Genomic DNA, 18,381 nt, shown 5'->3' with positions numbered 1-18,381 from the left:
GAAAAAAATCTGGTAACCTTACCCTAGTGACTCTGTAAGAATAAAAAGGGGGCAGGATTCAGTATTATTTCAGCTTAATGTATAGATTAAAGGGTCTAATACTCTTATTTAGGGGCATTTCAGTAACAGGTAACCTATGTATGGCCTTTTAGGCAGTCATCATTTTACAGAAAATCAGCTTAGCCCACAGGACTCAGTCTGTGTCTGGGACGTGATATTCCAGATTTGAGTTTGGCCTGGCATTCCCAGGAGAGGATCCTTGAACTCTCCAGTGCTCAGGCCTTCTCTGCCACAACTACCAATCCTTCACCACCCAACTCTTGCTTGTATGCCTGGTCTCCTCCAGCCCAGTGTCCTGTCAGGAAGAGCCCTGATGGAGGGAGCAGACCAAAAACCCATATAGCCCCGAAAGTGGGGAGCCTGAAGCAACCAAGGGACTCAAAACTCCCACCAGCCCGAGCCAACAGAGGCCGATCGGTGTGTGTGTGTGTGTGTGTATTGGGAGTTGTAGTACAGCAACACCTGGTGGACCAAAGGTTGCCCCCTCCCCCATTTCTAGACCAAATATCCCGCTTCCCACAGAAGCCACTTCGGTGCTTCCAGGAAGCTCACAGACCCGTTTCCCGCGGATGCAGCTGGCGCTGAGCGGCATGCTGCCTCTGCCCATGGAAGCTCCATTTGGTGTCCCTAAAAATAAACGGCAACTCCGCTGCCGGAGTCCATCCCCTCTCTCCTCTCGGCTGCCGGGGAGCGAGGCATGCCCTCCTGCTCCTCTCCAGCCCGGCGGCCGTGCCGCATCTCCCTTCGCCCGCCAGCTCGCGGCCAAGACGGCCCTCTCTCCCGGGGCTGCCCCATGAGTAACCGCTCCGGCGGGGTCGGCGCGGGGATCATCATCATCATCATGGGCGGAGAAGCAGCGGCGGCAGAGACAGGTCTGAGCAGAGCCCGGCGGTGTGGCTGGGCGAGAGAGGAAGGAGGCGCCCCCCCGGGGGTAGGAGGCGAGCCGGGAGCCGGCAGAGGGAACCTGAGCGCGGGCCCTGGAGCTCAGCCTCCCCGCCCAAGCACGGGGCGAAGGAGCCGCGCCGGGCTGGGAGGCACAGACCCGCCTCGACCCGCGCAGGAGCCGCCCGCATCCAACCAAGGCGCGCCCAGCCAGCCTGGCGCGGCTGCCTCTCCGCCCCATCCATGTCCCTCGGCCGGGCGAGGGCGGCGGCGGCTCTCTGAGCCTGGACCCGCGCCCCGCTGCTCGGCTGGTCGCCCGCCCCGATGTCGGGGCCCCGCAGCGCCTTGCAGGCCTGGTGCCGCCGCCAGTGCGAGGGCTACCCGGGCGTGGAGATCCGAGACCTCAGCAGCTCCTTCCGGGACGGCCTGGCCTTTTGCGCCATCCTCCATAGGAACCGACCTGATTTGCTGTGAGTACTGGGCGAGCGCCTCAGACCTCCGCACCCGACCCCACCTCACCGCGCCCCCCTCCGGGACTAGGCCCAACAGCCCCGCTCTCGCCTGGGCAAGCAGTCGGCCCGGGGTAGGACTCCTCTGCGGCTGCGGAACGGAGATTTTAAAAGAGGGCAGGGGTGGAACAAGCCGTATAGAAGGAAGGAAGGAAGCCCCCTGGCCATGGGGCAGGTGTGGGGTAGCTCCCGAGTGAGGTTTAGACTCCTTAGGAGAGAGGGAGCCCAGGTTGCCACACCTGGCAGGTAGGAGGGGAAGCCTTGTTGTCAACGGGAACATGCACTCAAGCGCACACCCTTCTGCTCCATATTCATTGATCCTGGGTGATTTCTGTCCTTTGCTCATTACAGTTGCCAGTACAAATTAGGGCCTCGCCTCAAAAATGAGAGCCTAGAAAAGGCTGGAAGGAGAGTCCGCCCTTTTAATCCTTCTTTGATCACCCATAGTTGTACAGTATATAGAGATTAGGGTAGTTAAAACGTGGGAGTAATTAAACTGCCTAAAAGTGATCTCAGGTGTATACACCCATGACCCAGGTTGCGTGTAACCATGGCTTAGCCTAAAGAAGCAGACGTATAAGTTGCTAGACCAAAGATCATAGCTGCAACTGCTGTGTACTATAGTGAGCAAAGCCATGGTGTTATGCTTGAACCCTGCCTCCGCGCTAAGCCATAGTTTGGCTTAGTTTTACATGCAAACTAGGCCCATATATAAGGGAATACCAGACAAAGTCCTTAACCCATATCAAGGAAGAGAGGTTGTAGGCTGTTTTTCTGAAGTTTGGGATCTAGTTAGGCGGTTGAACACATCCTTATCAAAGAGGACTTGGAGGGAGCAGATTTTGCTTGGGCTGCTCTGATGGGAGTGGTGGCCTCAGACTGCCATTGACATAGCTACTCTGAAATCATAGAGGAGATTTCCAGCCAAAAGAGAGGCATCTGATTATTGGTGTGCTGGTGGTGCCATCTTAAAATCTGAATGCCAGGATTCATGTGCAACCTTTGATCGGTTCAGCTTCCTTATCTAACCCAGTACACTGTGGGGGTTTTTTAATCACACACCTGGTTGTTGCAAACTGGTTGAGCCTTTTTTCTAGAAAGAGAGACAGGTTGCCTTTAATATGGGATAGTGCCAACCTCTCCTGACTATTTCAGTATTATCGTTGCCATTTAGTGTAGTAATTAATACTTCACCTTCTAATCTCATTTTGAAAACTTCCTGCATTGTCTCAGACAATGTGCTGCTTCCTTCCATATTGCTATTTATAAACATGACTTGTGAATTGCAGCACCGGAGAATAACATCCATAGACAAAAGCAAGAGATTGATGAATGTGACCTAGTTTGTGTCCTTCAGTGAATTCTGTGCTTGTATTACAATGGACAGTTGCATCTGGTTGCTGCTTCCTTATGATCTGATTAAGTGCTTGGGGAGAAAAATTGGTGCCGTTTCAACAGGAAACTTCCTTATGTAGAGCTTTGAAAGTGTTCAAATTCAGGTCTTACTTTGCAAAGATTTTAATTTAAAATAATTTTTTAAAAAATTAACCAGCATTTCAAATAACCATGTAGGTGAGAAGTGGGAAACATGACCTTCCAGATGTTGCTGGACTACGAGCCCCATAATCCCTGATCATTGGCCATGCTGCCTGGGACTGAGGGAGCTGGAGTCCAACAGTATCTAGAGGGCCCTGCTGCAGACGGGATGGCATTTAAAAAATAATAATCTTGAATTAGGACCCATACGGTAGTTTGGGACAAACAGAAACACAGTCTAGATACTGTACAATATAAATTGGAAATAGTAAAAATATTGTAAAACAAAATTAACATACAGTTAAAACTCATTAAAAACTTGGCCATCATTATTTCTAAAGAAGTCTTGTCTGTCAACTGGGAAGCCATGATCAAAAGGGCCAACTAAACTTTTGGGAGAGAGAATTCAGCAATTGAGTACAGTGGTACCTCGGTTTATGAACACAATTGGTTCCGGAAGTCTGTTCATAAACTGAAGCGTTCATAAACTGAAGCGAACTTTCCCATTGAAAGTAATGGAAAGTGGATTAATCCGTTCCAGACGGTCTGCAGAGTAACCGTTCATAAACTGAAGCGAACTTTTCCATTGAAAGTAATGGAAAGTGGATTAATCAGTTCCAGACGGGTCCATGAAGTACTTAAACTGAAGCGTTCATAAACTGAAACATGGGTGTAATTGGTTCCGGAAGTCTGTTCATAAACTGAAGCGTTCATAAACTGAAGCGAACTTTCCCATTAAAAGTAATGGAAAGTGAATTAATCCGTTCCAGATGGGTCCGCGGCGTTCATAAACCGAAAATTCATAAACCGAGGTGTTCATAAACCGAGGTTCCACTGTAGTAGTTACCAAGAAGGTCTTTTTACTGTTAGCCACACCTCCTTTGGTGGCAGAACAGGGCTTCTGATGGTAACTGTAATGGACAGTAGGTTCGTTTTCATCACGCTATGCTTCAGAGGTTCCTAGGGCATTTTACTGACCTCTGCAGGAGACAGATTGCTGGGGGAGATTTTCCAGAAACACGTGAAGTCTCTGGTTTTGATTTTCTTGCAAGGCGGCCTTACACAAGCCAGTAGCCTCTCAGCTTCAGACCCTTCCCTTTCTGCTATATGGAATCAAGAATACTGGCCTACCTTACAAAGCCATAAGGATTATTTATTGTGGTAATGTATGTTAATGGTGCCAAGGTGCGACCTGAAAGTGCATGAGACTTGCTAAAGTCTAAGAAAGCCTGGTCAATTGCCTGGATAGGTGACCATCTGGGCACCTTGCGTACCTTGCATTGGATTCCATAACAGAAGAAAAGCAGAACGTAATTATTAAAATAAATATGCGTGTTATATTATTATCATTATCATCATCATCAAGATCGGCCCTTTTCTTTGAGAACATTTGCTACTCTTCAAAATGGAGACTGAATTGTGCTAACACATTATCTTTGTGATTTCTTCTCTAATTCTGAGATGCTTTCAGTGTAGACACAGAAGGTTAAAGGTAAGGGTAAAAAGGTACCCCTGACCATTAGTTCCAGTCGCGGACAACTCTGGGGTTGCGACGCTCATCTCGCTCTATAGGCCGTGGGAGCCGGTGTTTGTCTGCAGACATGCTGTGGCCAGCATGACTAAGCCACTTCTGGCGAACCAGAGCAGTGCACGGAAATGCCGTTTACCTTCCCGCCAGAGGAGTACCTATTTATCTACTTGCACTTTGATGTGCTTTCGAACTGCTAGGTGGGCAGGAGCTGGGACTGAACAACGGGAGTTCACCCCATTGCGGGGATTCGAACTGCTGACCCTCTGATCGGCAAGCCCTAGCTCTGTGGTTTAGACATCAACTTCTGTTTAGCACAGGTCCACACCACATGCAAGAGAGTAGACCCACAACCTGTAGCAAACAAGGTTTTGTTGCTAGGACAATGTTCTATCTTCACAGGTGGAGAAGTTCTTGACAAGGATCTCCACAGAGTGCTGTGTGACATTGACGCGCGATGACAGACAGGCATGAGAACAGTGAACAATTCATACATTTTTAGATATGTGTGGCAGCTGTTAAGGGTCCAAAAAGCAGCTGTTTAAAGAGCACGTGGCCTAAGCCAGCATCTGAACAAGTGGGTCAGAAGAGCTACATTCAGCAGTGGCAAACTTCTCCAAACAGCTTTTCTATCCCATTAAGCAGAAGTCGGTGCTGTTAAATATCCAGGACATAAATCTCTTTTCTAGCAGATGGTCTAACTAAGCACTTCTCAGTTTAGTGAACTATATTACAGACTTGACACATAGGACCTTACAAGGACATGGCACGTTAAGAAAGGATTTTCGAAGCGGCATCTAAGGGGAGTGTTGAATCATTTTAACCACTTTAGTATGCCCTGATTTGGAAGCAGGGGATCTAAGAGTGGAAAGAACCACTCGAACAGATCAAAAGCAGACCCTCTTTCCTTCTCTGCATATTAATGGGTTCTGGCTGTGGTTGCAAGGTCCTCCACATGGATTGGCTGTTTCAGCTGAGGCCTTGCAGAACTCAAAGAATCTGCTTAGACCACAGTGAACTCTATAAAAGCCCTGAATGCTCACATGCAGCTGTGCTATTAATCATTGACACAGCTTACACAGACCTTATGATCAGGGCTTTGTGTGGTAAAATATAGAAATGTTGAGTTGGAAGGACCCACGAGGATCATGTAGCTCAACCGCCATTCAATGCCGGAATCTTTTGCCCAAAGTGGGGCTTGAACCCACAACCCTGAGATTAAGAGCCTCATGCTCTACTGACTGAGCTATCCAGCTGCGCTATCACTAAATAAATCAAAGCTCCACTAAGGAAAGATTTCTGTGACTTGAAAAGAATACTTTTAAATTCTTATTTTGCGTACTTTAGTCTGTATGTTTACTCGGCTGTATGTTTATTCGGCTTGCACTAGTTAAAGGGGAGGAATGTCCTGCCTATTGGCCATGCAAAATCTTGCAGTCATTTTGACCTCAGATTTCACCAGGGATTGGTTGTCAACGTGCTTTTAAGCATATCTTTACAATCTTATGGACTAGGAACTTGATTTTTTTAAGTATAGGCACCAAAGAAGCTGAATTGTGTTATTTTCCCCTTCCCTGCGCACCAGTGTGGGATACAGACAGCTCTATTTGTAGGGGGCACTGAAACTGCCTTTGTATATACATTATTGGTGGTGAACTAGATATGGGTTGAGGAAGAGGATGAGAGACCCCTTCCACCCTCTACCCTCTCTCTGTTCATTGTGGCCATTCAGTGAAGGTGATGTGTGGCAACCCATACGTTCCTTGCCATTCACTCTCACCTGGAATAAGCCTTGCCCTTTTGTTTTCAGGGTAGTCACTCCTTTTTCTGACTACACAATGAACCAGAGGAGCCTGGGATCAGACACAGCTTTTCAAACCCTGGGCCAGTGAGTTGCATGTTGGTTCAATTTGACCAATGAGCTCTCTCTCTCCTGTATCAGTATTAATACCATCCTTGGGCTCAGTGAAGTTTTCTCTGGGCTGCAGTGCCTCTGTACATGCCAAGCATTAAGTCACCTTTTATATACAAGCAGCTAGTCAATGTTGTGTCCTGGCTGCATATCATTCCCATGCTTTATTTTTTGCATGTGAGATGATGTCAGAGGAGGTGTTTCATATTGAGATTAACAAATAAATCACAAAGAGAAATCCCTGCTGCTTTAGAGTTAGCAGCTAGAGGCCCTGGGCCAAACCTGGCTCCTGAGAGGCGCTGCCTGGCTCCCTGTGCTGCCATCCTGGGGGGCAAGATGGATATAGAGAAATCACCATCTGTGGGAGGGGATAGGGATTAAGGCCCATCAGCTCCCCCTCACTTCTCAAAGTGGGTTTCTAAGATTATTAGTTGCACAGAGAGAGAGGCTTGCAGTATTGTATGACCCACTTTTGATTCTGCGTTGCCTAAACCCGCTCCAGCGTTGAGCTGAGCCCCTCCTACCTGTATCTATGCTGATATCCCATCCTTTCTGCAGTTGCGTCTCCATTGGATGGATGAGCCTAAAAGCAGTACTGCTAGGAGGCCTTGCTGGGAAATGCACAAACTTTGCTCGGATGAGAAAAAAAGTCTGTTGTCCTCCTGGAGAAAAGGGGAATGTTCAGCTTCACTTGTTTTTGATTATCCAGTTGTGAACTTCCTTGACTCCGGCTATAACTAGCACATTTCACACCATGTTTCTGAGCTGCTGCTGTCAGCTGCATCTTTTCCTGCATGCCTCCCTCCCTCTTTCCCTATTGCTCAGCAAGCTTATGTTGCTCAAGGAAAGTGCATGCAGAACAGGAGTACCTTATATCCCATCTTGCCCTGAAGGATCTAGTAGTTTGTCAATGGCCAGAAGGTTCTTCACTGAGGTCACCTCAGTAATGGGAATACTCACAACCGTGCTAGCTTGGTTTGCTTAGGCTGAATTGCAGATCAAACTTTTTGGGGCCTGAAATGGGCATCTCTGAAACAGATACAGTAATGATACTGGGTGGTGCATAAAAAGCAGTGTTTACGCTAATGCCGGAATGGCATGAATGAATTCTGTTTCTATGCTCTCAGGTCCCTCTTATTTCCAGGACTTGCATATAAGGCTTGGCAGTTTTTGTAAGTTAACATGAATAACAGGAAAAGAAAGACATGCATAGACCAAACCTACATATGTTTGTTCAGGGAGTTAGCCATATGGAGTTCCTGAGAAAGTGTTCATAAGATTTCAGTCAAAGTTAGATTTTGTTATCCTTAAGTCTGCAATTCACAAATTAACACAGGACACATTGCATAGAATGTAAGTGCTAAAGCTCTTTGCTTTGCAGGGTTGAATAGGGTAGCAGGAGAACAGAATAAATTAAAAATAAAATCCTTGTGCAACTGACGAAATGGATCCATGTGAAGAAATGGAGCTTCGCCTCATCCTTAATCAAAGTGCTTGTTTTCTTGCACATGAAGCAGCAGGGGGTTGGACTAGATTACACCCTGGGTCCCTTCCAGCCCTACAGTTCTATCATCTTTGACTTCATCTTAGGTGTGTGGAGATGCCTAATTAAGGGTTTAAAACACACACTCAATTGCTGAGATCATTGGACAGATGGTGCCATCATAACCAATCATGGTTGCTGTTATGGTGGATGTGCAAGAACTCAGACATTTGCAGATCATGCCCCAGCTTGTTAGGTTTCCTCCTTTGCGAAAGGTACTGGAAATCTTGGCAAACGTTACCTCTTTTGCTGAACAAGCGTCCACACCATTAGCAATTAAGTGCCACCGGGTAGTTTTAGACTCTGGATGTAATGGTCTTACACCCCACCCCCTTTAAGTGGAAGCACTAACTTGACTTCAGAGTGTGGCAAACCACAGCCTCCCCCTATGATGATGTTCATTGGTGTACACAAAGTTTTTCTTCAACCACAGGATGCTAGGGTAGGGTTGCCATATTTCAAAAAGTGAAAATCCGGACACAAAAGTTGTTGAGTTTTTTTGCAAAGGTTTTTTGTTGTTTGTTTTGACCAAAATCTTTCAAAAAATTTGAAGTTTTTGAGCTATTTTTTAAAGGAAATTCGGCCAAACTTCCGACATGGTTTTACGCCTAGGTTTTCCCAGACATTTTTACCAATTTTGGGAAATTCCACCCGGACGCTATTTCCGACGGACGAATCCCGGATATGCCTGGGAAATTCCGGACGTATGGCAGCCCTATGCTAGGGGAAATGTCATGTGTGAAGCAGTCCACATGATGGTATATTCGTATTTGGATAGACGGAAATGTCATATGTGCACTGGCTAAGAAGATATTGGTGTAGAACTGTACCTTTGTGGAGCAGCAGTGGAAGTGTTGGTTTTCTTTTGAAAATAATAATAATAATAACCAAAGCTCACTTTTTATCTTTGGTGGCCCTAAAATCGAGGTTCTACGGCCTGCATTTCCTGCCTTTGTGTTTTGTAAAATGCCGTATTCGGAAGCTTTCTTTTCCTGCCTGTAACATCAAGGACAATGAAACTACTGTACAAAGGTTCTGTGGTTTGAAAATTGCACTTTGAAGTGTCTCTGTAATAATGACAGGTAGGTAGCTGTGTTGGTCTGAGTCGAAACAAAATAAAAAAATTCCTTCAGTAGCACCTTAAAGACCAACTAAGTTTTTATTTTGGTACCGGTATGAGCTTTTGTATCTGACGAAGTGTGCATGCACACGAAAGCTCATACCAAAATAAAAACTTAGTTGGTCTTTAAGGTGCTACTGAATGAATTTTTTTATTTTGTCTGTACTAATGGTTACCCAGAGATACTGCCTCTCAAATCTCTGTGTGATCTGGTATAGATTGAACTGTGCTTCCTGCTCCTCTTGTAACACCTTCTTTATTTATTATTTATTTTTTTCCCTTTCAGGGACTTTAATTCGCTTTCCAAGGACAATGTATATGAGAACAACCGCTTGGTGAGTCCCTGCCTCTGTCTTCCCTCTTGATTACTTCACTTAATTCTGACCCCATTCTGGCTTACAGCAGGGTTTGAAAAAATCCCAGGTGCCTGGTTGCCCAGGTGTCTAGAAAATACAAGGCTGGTACTCAGATATTTTGACAACTGTTTCCAACCCTGGCTGCATGATTGCGTTTCTTGAATTTGGACAGTGTGCTTTTCTTAAATTTGGCTGTCCCCTCCCCAAATGATGACTACATTTACTTCTTGAAGTACAGAGAGGATTATCCCTCTTATCTCTTCCCACCCAGATATTTAATAATAGACCTAAATATAAATATGTTGATATCCAGAGAGTTAAAATGTTGAAGTATAAATAAATATAAACAGTTGTTAATTAATAATAAATATAGAATCACTCGAAAGACCATCTGCTGTGCCCACCAGGATGATCTTGTGTGCTCCTGTTTTGGTGTTCTTCTAAGTACCCATGTTCTGCAGTTCACTTGCTTGCAAATTCCAAATGTTCAGTCTATATAAAGAAATGAGGATGTTCCCTTTTCATCTTATGAATGTCAACTGCCTTGTCCAGTAACTACCAGCTTTTGCTTCTGGAAAGTGTTGGACCTTCAGTTTTCTGTAAAGTTTAAATGGATGCATGCCAAGGCATGTGAACTAAGGTTTTGGATCGTGAGCTGCTTAATGTTTCTGGGATAGAGATGGGCCTGGCAAGGGAATTGGTTTGTACAGTATAGGAAAAGGAGCAGAAATGAAACTGAAAGCAGCTAGTACTGAAAAGAAGGAAGAATGTGTTCACTTAGGCAGTTTGTGTTATTTTATCTCAGCTTAATAAGCTGAGATATGAATTAGACTTTTGGCTTCACACACAGACTCTTGGGTCCTTTCTTCCTTGTTGTTGTTGTTGTTGTTTAGTCGTTTAGTCGTGTCCGACTCTTCGTGACCCCATGGACCATAGCACGCCAGGCACTCCTGTCTTGCACTGCCTCCCGCAGTTTGGTCAAACTCATGTTCGTAGCTTCGAGAACACTGTCCAACCATCTTGTCCTCTGACGTCCCCTTCTCCTAGTGCCCTCAATCTTTCCCAACATCAGGGTCTTTTCCAAGGATTCTTCTCTTCTCATGAGGTGGCCAAAGTATTGGAGCCTCAGCTTCACGATCTGTCCTTCCAGGGAGCACTCAGGGCTGATTTCCTTAAGAATGGATAGGTTTGATCTTCTTGCAGTCCATGGGACTCTCAAGAGTCTCCTCCAGCACCATAATTCAAAAGCATCAATTCTTCGGCGATCAGCCTTCTTTATGGTCCAGCTCTCACTTCCATACATCACTACTGGGAAAACCATAGCTTTAACTATACGGACCTTTGTCGGCAAGGTGATGTCTCTGCTTTTTAAGATGCTGTCTAGGTTTGTCATTGCTTTTCTCCCAAGAAGCAGGCGTCTTTTAATTTCGTGACTGCTGTCACCATCTGCAGTGATCAAGGAGCCCAAGAAGGTAAAATCTCTCACTGCCTCCATTTCTTCCCCTTCTATTTGCCAGGAGGTGATGGGACCAGTGGCCATGATCTTGGTTTTTTTGATGTTGAGCTTCAGACCATATTTTGCGCTCTCCTCTTTCACCCTCATTAAAAGGTTCTTTAATTCCTCCTCGCTTTCTGCCATCAAGGTTGTGTCATCTGCATATCTGAGGTTGTTGATATTTCTTCCGGCAATCTTAATTCCAGCTTGGGATTCATCTAGTCCAGCCTTTCGCATGATGAATTCTGCATATAAGTTAAATAAGCAGGGAGACAATATACAACCTTGTCGTACTCCTTTCCCAATTTTGAACCACTCAGTTGTTCCATATCCAGTTCTAACTGTAGCTTCTTGTCCCACATAGAGATTTCTCAGGAGACAGATGAGGTGATCAGGCACTCCCATTTCTTTAAGAACTTGCCATAGTTTGCTGTGGTCGACACAGTCAAAGGCTTTTGCATAGTCAATGAAGCAGAAGTAGACGTTTTTCTGGAACTCTCTAGCTTTCTCCATAATCCAGCGCATGTTTGCTATTTGGTCTCTGGTTCCTCTGCCCTTTCGAAATCCAGCTTGCACTTCTGGGAGTTCTCGGTCCACATACTGCCTAAGCCTGCCTTGTAGAATTTTAAGCATAACCTTGCTAGCGTGTGAAATGAGCGCAATTGTGCGGTAGTTGGAGCATTCTTTGGCACTGCCCTTCTTTGGAATTGGGATGTAGACTGATCTTCTCCAATCCTCTGGCCATTGCTGAGTTTTCCAAACTTGCTGGCATATTGGGTGTAGCACCTTAACAGCATCATCTTTTAAAATTTTAAATAGTTCAGCTGGAATATCATCACTTCCACTGGCCTTGTTATTAGCAGTGCTTTCTAAGGCCCATTTGACTTCACTCTCCAAGATGTCTGGCTCAAGGTCAGCAACCACACTACCTGGGGTGTACGAAACCTCCATGTCTTTCTGGTATAATTCCTCTGTGTATTCTTGCCACCTCTTCTTGATGTCTTCTGCTTCTGTTAGGTCCTTACCACTTTTGTCCTTGATTATGGTAATCTTTGTACGAAATGTTCCTTTCATATCTCCAATTTTCTTGAACAGATCTCTGGTTTTCCCCATTCTATTGTTTTCCTCTATTTCTTTGCATTGCTCATTTAAGAAGACCCTCTTGTCTCTCCTTGCTGTTTTTTGGAAATCTGCATTCAGTTTCCTGTATCTTTCCCTATCTCCCTTGCATTTTGCTTGCCTCCTCTCCTCCGCTATTTGTAAGGCCTCATTGGACACCCATTTTGCTTTCTTGCATTTCCTTTTCCTTGGGATGGTTTTCGTTGCTGCCTCCTGTATAATGTTACGAGCCTCCATCCATAGTTCTTCAGGCACTCTGTCCACCAAATCTAAATCCTTAAACCTGTTCCTCACTTCCACTGTGTATTCATAAGGGATTTGATTCAGATTGTATCTTACTGGCCCAGTGGTTTTTCCTACTTTCTTCAGTTTAAGCTGGAATTTTGCTATAAGAAGCTGATGATCTGAGTTACAGTCAGCTCCAGGTCTTGTTTTTGCTGATTGTATAGAGCTTCTCCATCTTTGGCTGCAGAGAATATAATCAATCTGATTTCGATGCTGCCCATTTGGTGATATCCATGTGTAGAGTCGTCTCTTGTGTTGTTGGAAGAGAGTGTTTGTGATGACCAGCTTGTTCTCTTGACAGAACTCTATTAGCCTTTGCCCTGCTTCATTTTGAACTCCAAGGCCAAACTTGCCAGTTGTTCCTTTTATCTCTTGATTCCCTACTTTAGCATTCCAATCCCCTGTAATGAGAAGAACATCCTTCTTTGGTGTCATTTCTAGAAGGTGTTGTAGGTCTTCATAGAATTGGTCAATTTCACTTTCTTCAGCTCCGGTAGTTGGTGCATAAACTTGGATTACTGTGATGTTAAAAGGTCTGCCTTGGATTCGTATTGAGATCATTCTGTCATTCTTCCTTGTACAAACAATCAAACCATTAGCTGTAGTTTCCCATTTTGTCTGAAGTAGGAAACTATGGTTAATAGCTTCAGAACAAGCTGGAATTATAAAACCATTCAGCTAAGTTTTAATCAGAGTAGAGCCATGGAATTTAATGAGCATTTCTAAGTGGGTGAGGGGCAGAGGGGGGGCTTGGCAACCTGGGAAGGCAGCCCATCTGGAGAAAACTCTAATCATAAACCTCCACTGTCTTGTGGGATAAGGCTAAGGAGTAAGCCCTAGACAAATCTGGAGTGGAGTCCCCAAGACGGTTGAATGGTGCCTTTTACACCTCCTTCTGGCAACTCCTGCAGCCAAGCTGGTGCCAAACATATTGCTCTGCTTTCCTTCGGACCACATCATCGAGGCCAAGAGGGTTTTTTTTGTTGCCTGGGCAGTCTAGGACCTCCATACACATTCCCCACCCAGGCTTGTGCCCCAGGGAGATCACTTCGGTGCTGCTAACACAGCAGTTTGGTTTCACCCTCGGAGGCACACTCCATTGTCTCTCGAGACAGACTGATGCCAACAACTAAGTTGGGTCCAATAACTACTTAGTTGAATACCACCCATAGTTTGAAACTAGACATAAAGTGAAGATTTCCTGACGTGTTTGCTTGCTTGTGTGAAGGATGGGGCAAAGGCCCCAAAGACTCTCTCCTCTCCTCTCCTCATTTATTTATTTATTTATTTGATTCTTTCATGTTATTTATTAATGTCATATGCCACCATTCCTCCCAAAGGAGCCTGTGACTTATTAAGATGACATATGGGCATCTGAATGTGTTCAGTGCACAGCTCCATCCTTATTCAAACAGACTGAATAAAACTAGTTGCAACCAGACTGTATTTGTTAGAAACTCTCTCCCCACCCCACCCCACCCCCGCCACTCTATTCCTTAAAAAAAGCAAAGAAATCAAGTTCAGATTTCCAGGGTAGCATATGAGATTCCACATTTGCACAGCAAACTTGCAGACCCAAATATGCAGCCCAGCATGATGGGCTTGCCATGACAGTGGAAGAATGTGCTTAGGTTTCTCTTTGTGGCCTGCCAGCGATACCAAGCAAGTGTAAATAATAATCTCAGCTGGGCAAACAAGCGTTGATGTAATTGCAGACTTCTGGCTAGAGATGGGCTGGTTCTGACATAATTCTTTGTGGTTCCATTCTGGAAAAAGCCAGAGCAAACCATATGTACTGTACCATATGTTCAGGCATACTTAGTCAAGAGTGCCTTTATCAAAGTTTGGCCTTTATGTTTCCCTTGGCACTAAAGTCATGGTACCAGGCTTTCTTACCATCTTTAAATTCCCAGCCCAAGACCAAACGGAACCATTTGCTTTGCAAGCAGAAGTTTTCAGGTTTAACCCTGGTATCTCCAGGTAGCACTAGGAGAGACTGAAATCCTTGCGAGCCACTGCCTGTGAGCATAGACCATTCTGAGCTAGAGGGACTAATAGTCTGATTCAGAATAAAACAGCTTCCTAGCTTCTTACTGCTGTGGTGGGCAGATCTCTCATTTCTGTGTGACTGGTATTTGTTCAATATGCATCTCTTCCTGGTGTTTTGTTCAGTTTGGTTGTCTTATGTTTTATATTGATTGCAACCGCTTTGAACACATATTTCTTGCAGGGGGTGGGGTGGAAATGGAAGAAAGCAATTTTAAGCAAACAAATAAAATATACGCCTCACAATATGATTTATGCTTTATATTTGATAAGCGCCAGCATTCTCAAACTGAGGAAGAGAGCCTCAAGGTCACCCAGTCAGTCTGTGGTGCAGCTGAGAATTGGTTAGAGTCCAAATTCTGACTAATGGGCCATGCTGGAAGCAAATATAGCGTCGTCATCCCCATTACTTCTGCCTCATTCTCTGTCCCCGAGCAATTGCTAATGACTGGAGAAATTCACTTTGCCATACTGAAATTTCGGAGGTGTACAACAGAAAAGCTCTGCTGGTTCAGGCCAAAGGCCCACCTCTTCTGGCACCAGATGCCTATGGGAAGCCTGAAAGCAGACCTGAGCACAACACCACTCTTCCAACCTGTGATCCGCAACAACTTGTGATCCCCTGGCATCCAGAGGCATAGTGCATCTGACAGTGGAGGCAAAACATAGTCATTGTGACCGGTAGCAATGTGCTACAGTGGAAAGAGGTGGTATGAGCGGCCTAGGTCCCGATACGTGTCATCTTCCTTATTAGTTCCTTCTGTACTGCAAGTTTCTACTTGGCGACTTCTGCCCTTATTTTGTTCCACCAGTGGTGTGTGCCTGTCTCTTTCTCAGAGTCAGCTTCCGCTTCCTGATTGTCTGCTCTTTGTTGCCTTTGCAGGCCTTTGAGGTGGCTGAGCAAGAGCTGGGGATCCCTGCCCTGCTGGATCCCAGTGACATGGTCTCCATGAAGGTCCCCGACTGCCTCAGCGTCATGACCTACGTCTCTCAGTATTACAACCATTTCAATAACCCCAACCAAGGTGAGAGCTCCAAAGCAGGGCATTTCCCCACAGTTACCCCCCAGGGATCTGAACAACACAGAGGAGGAGTTATGCTCTCCCCCCACCCCATGACAATATTGGCATCTTTGCTCACTTGGAGTCCATAAAGCTGTTCACAGTGGCGCACACTGACTTCTCCAAGCCTGATGAATCCATGCCCTTCTCCTAGAGCAGGTGGGGAGAACCCTTAGCCCTCCAGATGTTGCTGAACTACAACTCCCATCTTCCCTTGTCTGTGGCCATACTTGCTGGGGCTGATGGGAGTTGTAGTTCAGCTGCTGAGTCACCCATGAGCATGAAATGCTTGCCTTTGGTGAGTGGGTTAGTAGATTCTGGAGTACGATATTGGGAGCAATGCATCACCCCCCTTCCTGAGACTGGCGTGGGGCAGGACACAAACACTTTCCTGCTCCTAATTTGCCAAATTTTGCACATCCCCAGAACTGCACATGGCTTTAATGATGCTTAGTGCTTCTGGGCTCTGTGCTGAAAGTCAAGCTTAAGGGCTCATCGCAGCTTTGAAGTATAAAGGAGTGGGGAGAATAGTTTGCCCACAACAACTGGAAAGAACAGAAACACATGTAGGCTGTGTGCTGCCACCCTTGTCTAGGTGTTTTCAACTATGAGACAGTAGCAAAGTGAGAAAATCCAGGTAGGGCAATTCCACCTTGTCAAATGCACTGATTCTCTACAACTTCTGGCCCTGAAAGCATACAGGCTAAAAGCGGGTGGGGGTGGATATGCAAATCTGTCTACGGTGTCCCTGCATTTACCAGCTCTGCTTCAGACCCATCTTGAGAGGGAAAGTCTGAAGGGAGATTCTAAATGCGTTCACCCAACAGGGCTAGAATCCTTCCCATGAGCCTCTCCATGCCTTAGCTGGGTTCTCGATCTCAAGGAGCCTAAGCACGCTCACCCAAAGACTCCCTTTTCTGACTTTCCCTCTGGTTTGTGTTCAGAGATGTGCTTGGGTACACGTACTTGCCCCCTGCCCACTTTTAGCCCGCATGCTTTCAGGTGAGCACCTGAAGAGGGCTTCTGTCTTTTCCTGACTCATCAGCCACCGTCATGGATTGGTTCCCACCTGTCTTTACAGCCAGAGTCCTCCCGCCTATGAAGCCCCCTGCAGTTGCCTCCTCACCTACTCTGCCAGCACACAAACCTGTGCCTGCCTCCGAGACCACATCAGCACCCAAGGTACTGAGCCTGCTTCTCTGATCGGTCAGGTGTCTCTAACCTGCTTCAGTTTCCAGTTTCTGAATCAATTCTTTCCCAAAGCAAGTGATTGAAAAAGTATGGCTGATCATTCTGTCCTCTTCAGCTTTGAAGAATTTATGGGTCTCCTTTTGTGGTTACTGCGGCAGGGTTTATATTGTTTCTGCACTTGGCACAGAGATATGTATATTTCAGGAAGGGGAATGCAGTGTGTAGAGGTGTTACTCATAAAGTAGAATGCAGCTGTTGTGCCACTAATAGCAGCCCACAAAGGCAGGGGTGGCCCTTTAGGTATTTCTAGACTTCCAACTCCCATCAGCCCCAGCAGCTTGGCCAATGGTCAGGGATCGTGGGAGTTGTAGTCTAATAATATCTATAGGGTTAGAGGTTCTCTTGTAAGGGTTTGCTAAACCTTATGTTTATGCTACCTGCCGAGGATTGCACAAAAGGGGTGTTTGAGCACCATGCATGCCACAATACTTGGGTTGTAAATTGTGCAGGTCTGGTGTAGAGAGTTGCTGTTATTCCTGATATCTGAGGGCCTTTTTTTTTCTTAATAATTGAGTATTTTGAAATAACTATCCCTTAGCTCACATCAGTGGTTGCTGTGTTCACAGGATATCAGCCCTAAATATCTTGTTTCACCTTGGAATAAAAACAATTCTATTGTAAACAACCTTTTTTACATGCATGTATTCACAGGGGTCAACATTTTTGCCCAGGGCAAATAGCAAACCTGTTAAACCTTGTCATGCACATTTCAAACTAGGATTCAGTTGCACATAGAGACTGTGAAACAGAGCTTGCCTCTGGACAGGATTGCTGTATGATAAACACCTGTCTTTCTCCAGTTAGCAATAATGCATGAAGACAAAGTACTGGCTTCTTCCATGACTTCTCAGTATAACACTTTCTACTACCAACAGTTTCACATGATCATGTCAAACAATAACACAGACGCCTACAATCATCCAGGGAATGGAAACATGCAAAGACGGAGGCGACAGTGAATTAGGGATCCTGCAAAGTTGTGCAGCACATTTGCTCAGGCTTAACAATACATTCAAAATCCAAAAGAGAGTATAGCATGCCTCTCTGCTGAAACTCAGAAACTTTCATCTTTACAAGTGAAAATGTAGACAGACCTTTTACCATAACTTAATCGGGGTGGGGGCTACTCCAGAGTCCATAGAAAATTGCTTTGGTGTGTGTGTGGATATGGCATGTACACCTCTGGTTGGCCACTCCTGATTACAGAAAACAAACCAGTTATCTGCAAATTGAGAGTAAGCCAAATACTGTAAACCAATTGGAGGTAACAACTGGATTTCTGAAGAAGAGGGAAAGTCAATATACGGCTTCTTTTCTGAAAAGAATAGTGTAACCTGGATGCTATTATCTGTGCCTCTTTCAAGGGTCTTGTTGAGAGATTTAGTAGTTCCCATGAGCTGTTGAGAATTTCACATTACTGTATTGAACTGGTATTGGAAGATTCCCCTCTTCCTCCTTGGCAATCATCGTAGGAAAGAGCACCATGCTCCATTCATTCCAGGACTGGCTGAGAGCCAGAGCATCTTGCTGAGATCTGGGCTGTGGATGTTGGATAAGTCGCTTCTTAATACTTTGAACTGGGTGGGGCAGGAATTTGCATCACAGTGGAGCCCTAAGTTGGTAAGCAACCCTAGTACCTGAATAGATCTCTTTATTCAGGTTTGAGGCTCTGCTGTAC

General features: G+C 45.5%; 1 protein-coding gene across 4 annotated transcripts in view; it reads left to right on the top strand.

The window, feature by feature from the left end:
- The first annotated feature begins 738 nt into the window (after positions 1–738).
- The window catches only part of MICALL1 (MICAL like 1), a 35,785-nt gene continuing 18,142 nt past the window's right edge, over positions 739–18,381 (top strand). The window contains exons 1-4 of one of the 4 annotated variants that reach the window (XM_088652090.1): positions 739–932; positions 9,377–9,425; positions 15,275–15,416; positions 16,534–16,634. In XM_088652090.1, the coding sequence (XP_088508216.1) occupies positions 15,332–15,416; positions 16,534–16,634 (186 nt within the window). In that variant the 5' untranslated portion in view covers positions 739–932; positions 9,377–9,425; positions 15,275–15,331. Of the gene's footprint in view, positions 1,413–9,376; positions 9,426–15,274; positions 15,417–16,533; positions 16,635–18,381 lie in introns of all 4 variants that reach the window. The other 3 variants (XM_088652089.1, XM_035127146.3, XM_035127147.3) reach the window with 3 other exon arrangements.

Source organism: Zootoca vivipara, chromosome 9, assembly GCF_965207765.1.
Source record: "Zootoca vivipara chromosome 9, rZooViv2.hap1.1, whole genome shotgun sequence".
NCBI classification, from domain to species: Eukaryota; Metazoa; Chordata; class Lepidosauria; order Squamata; family Lacertidae; genus Zootoca; species Zootoca vivipara.
This window is presented reverse-complemented; position numbering and strand designations above follow the sequence as displayed.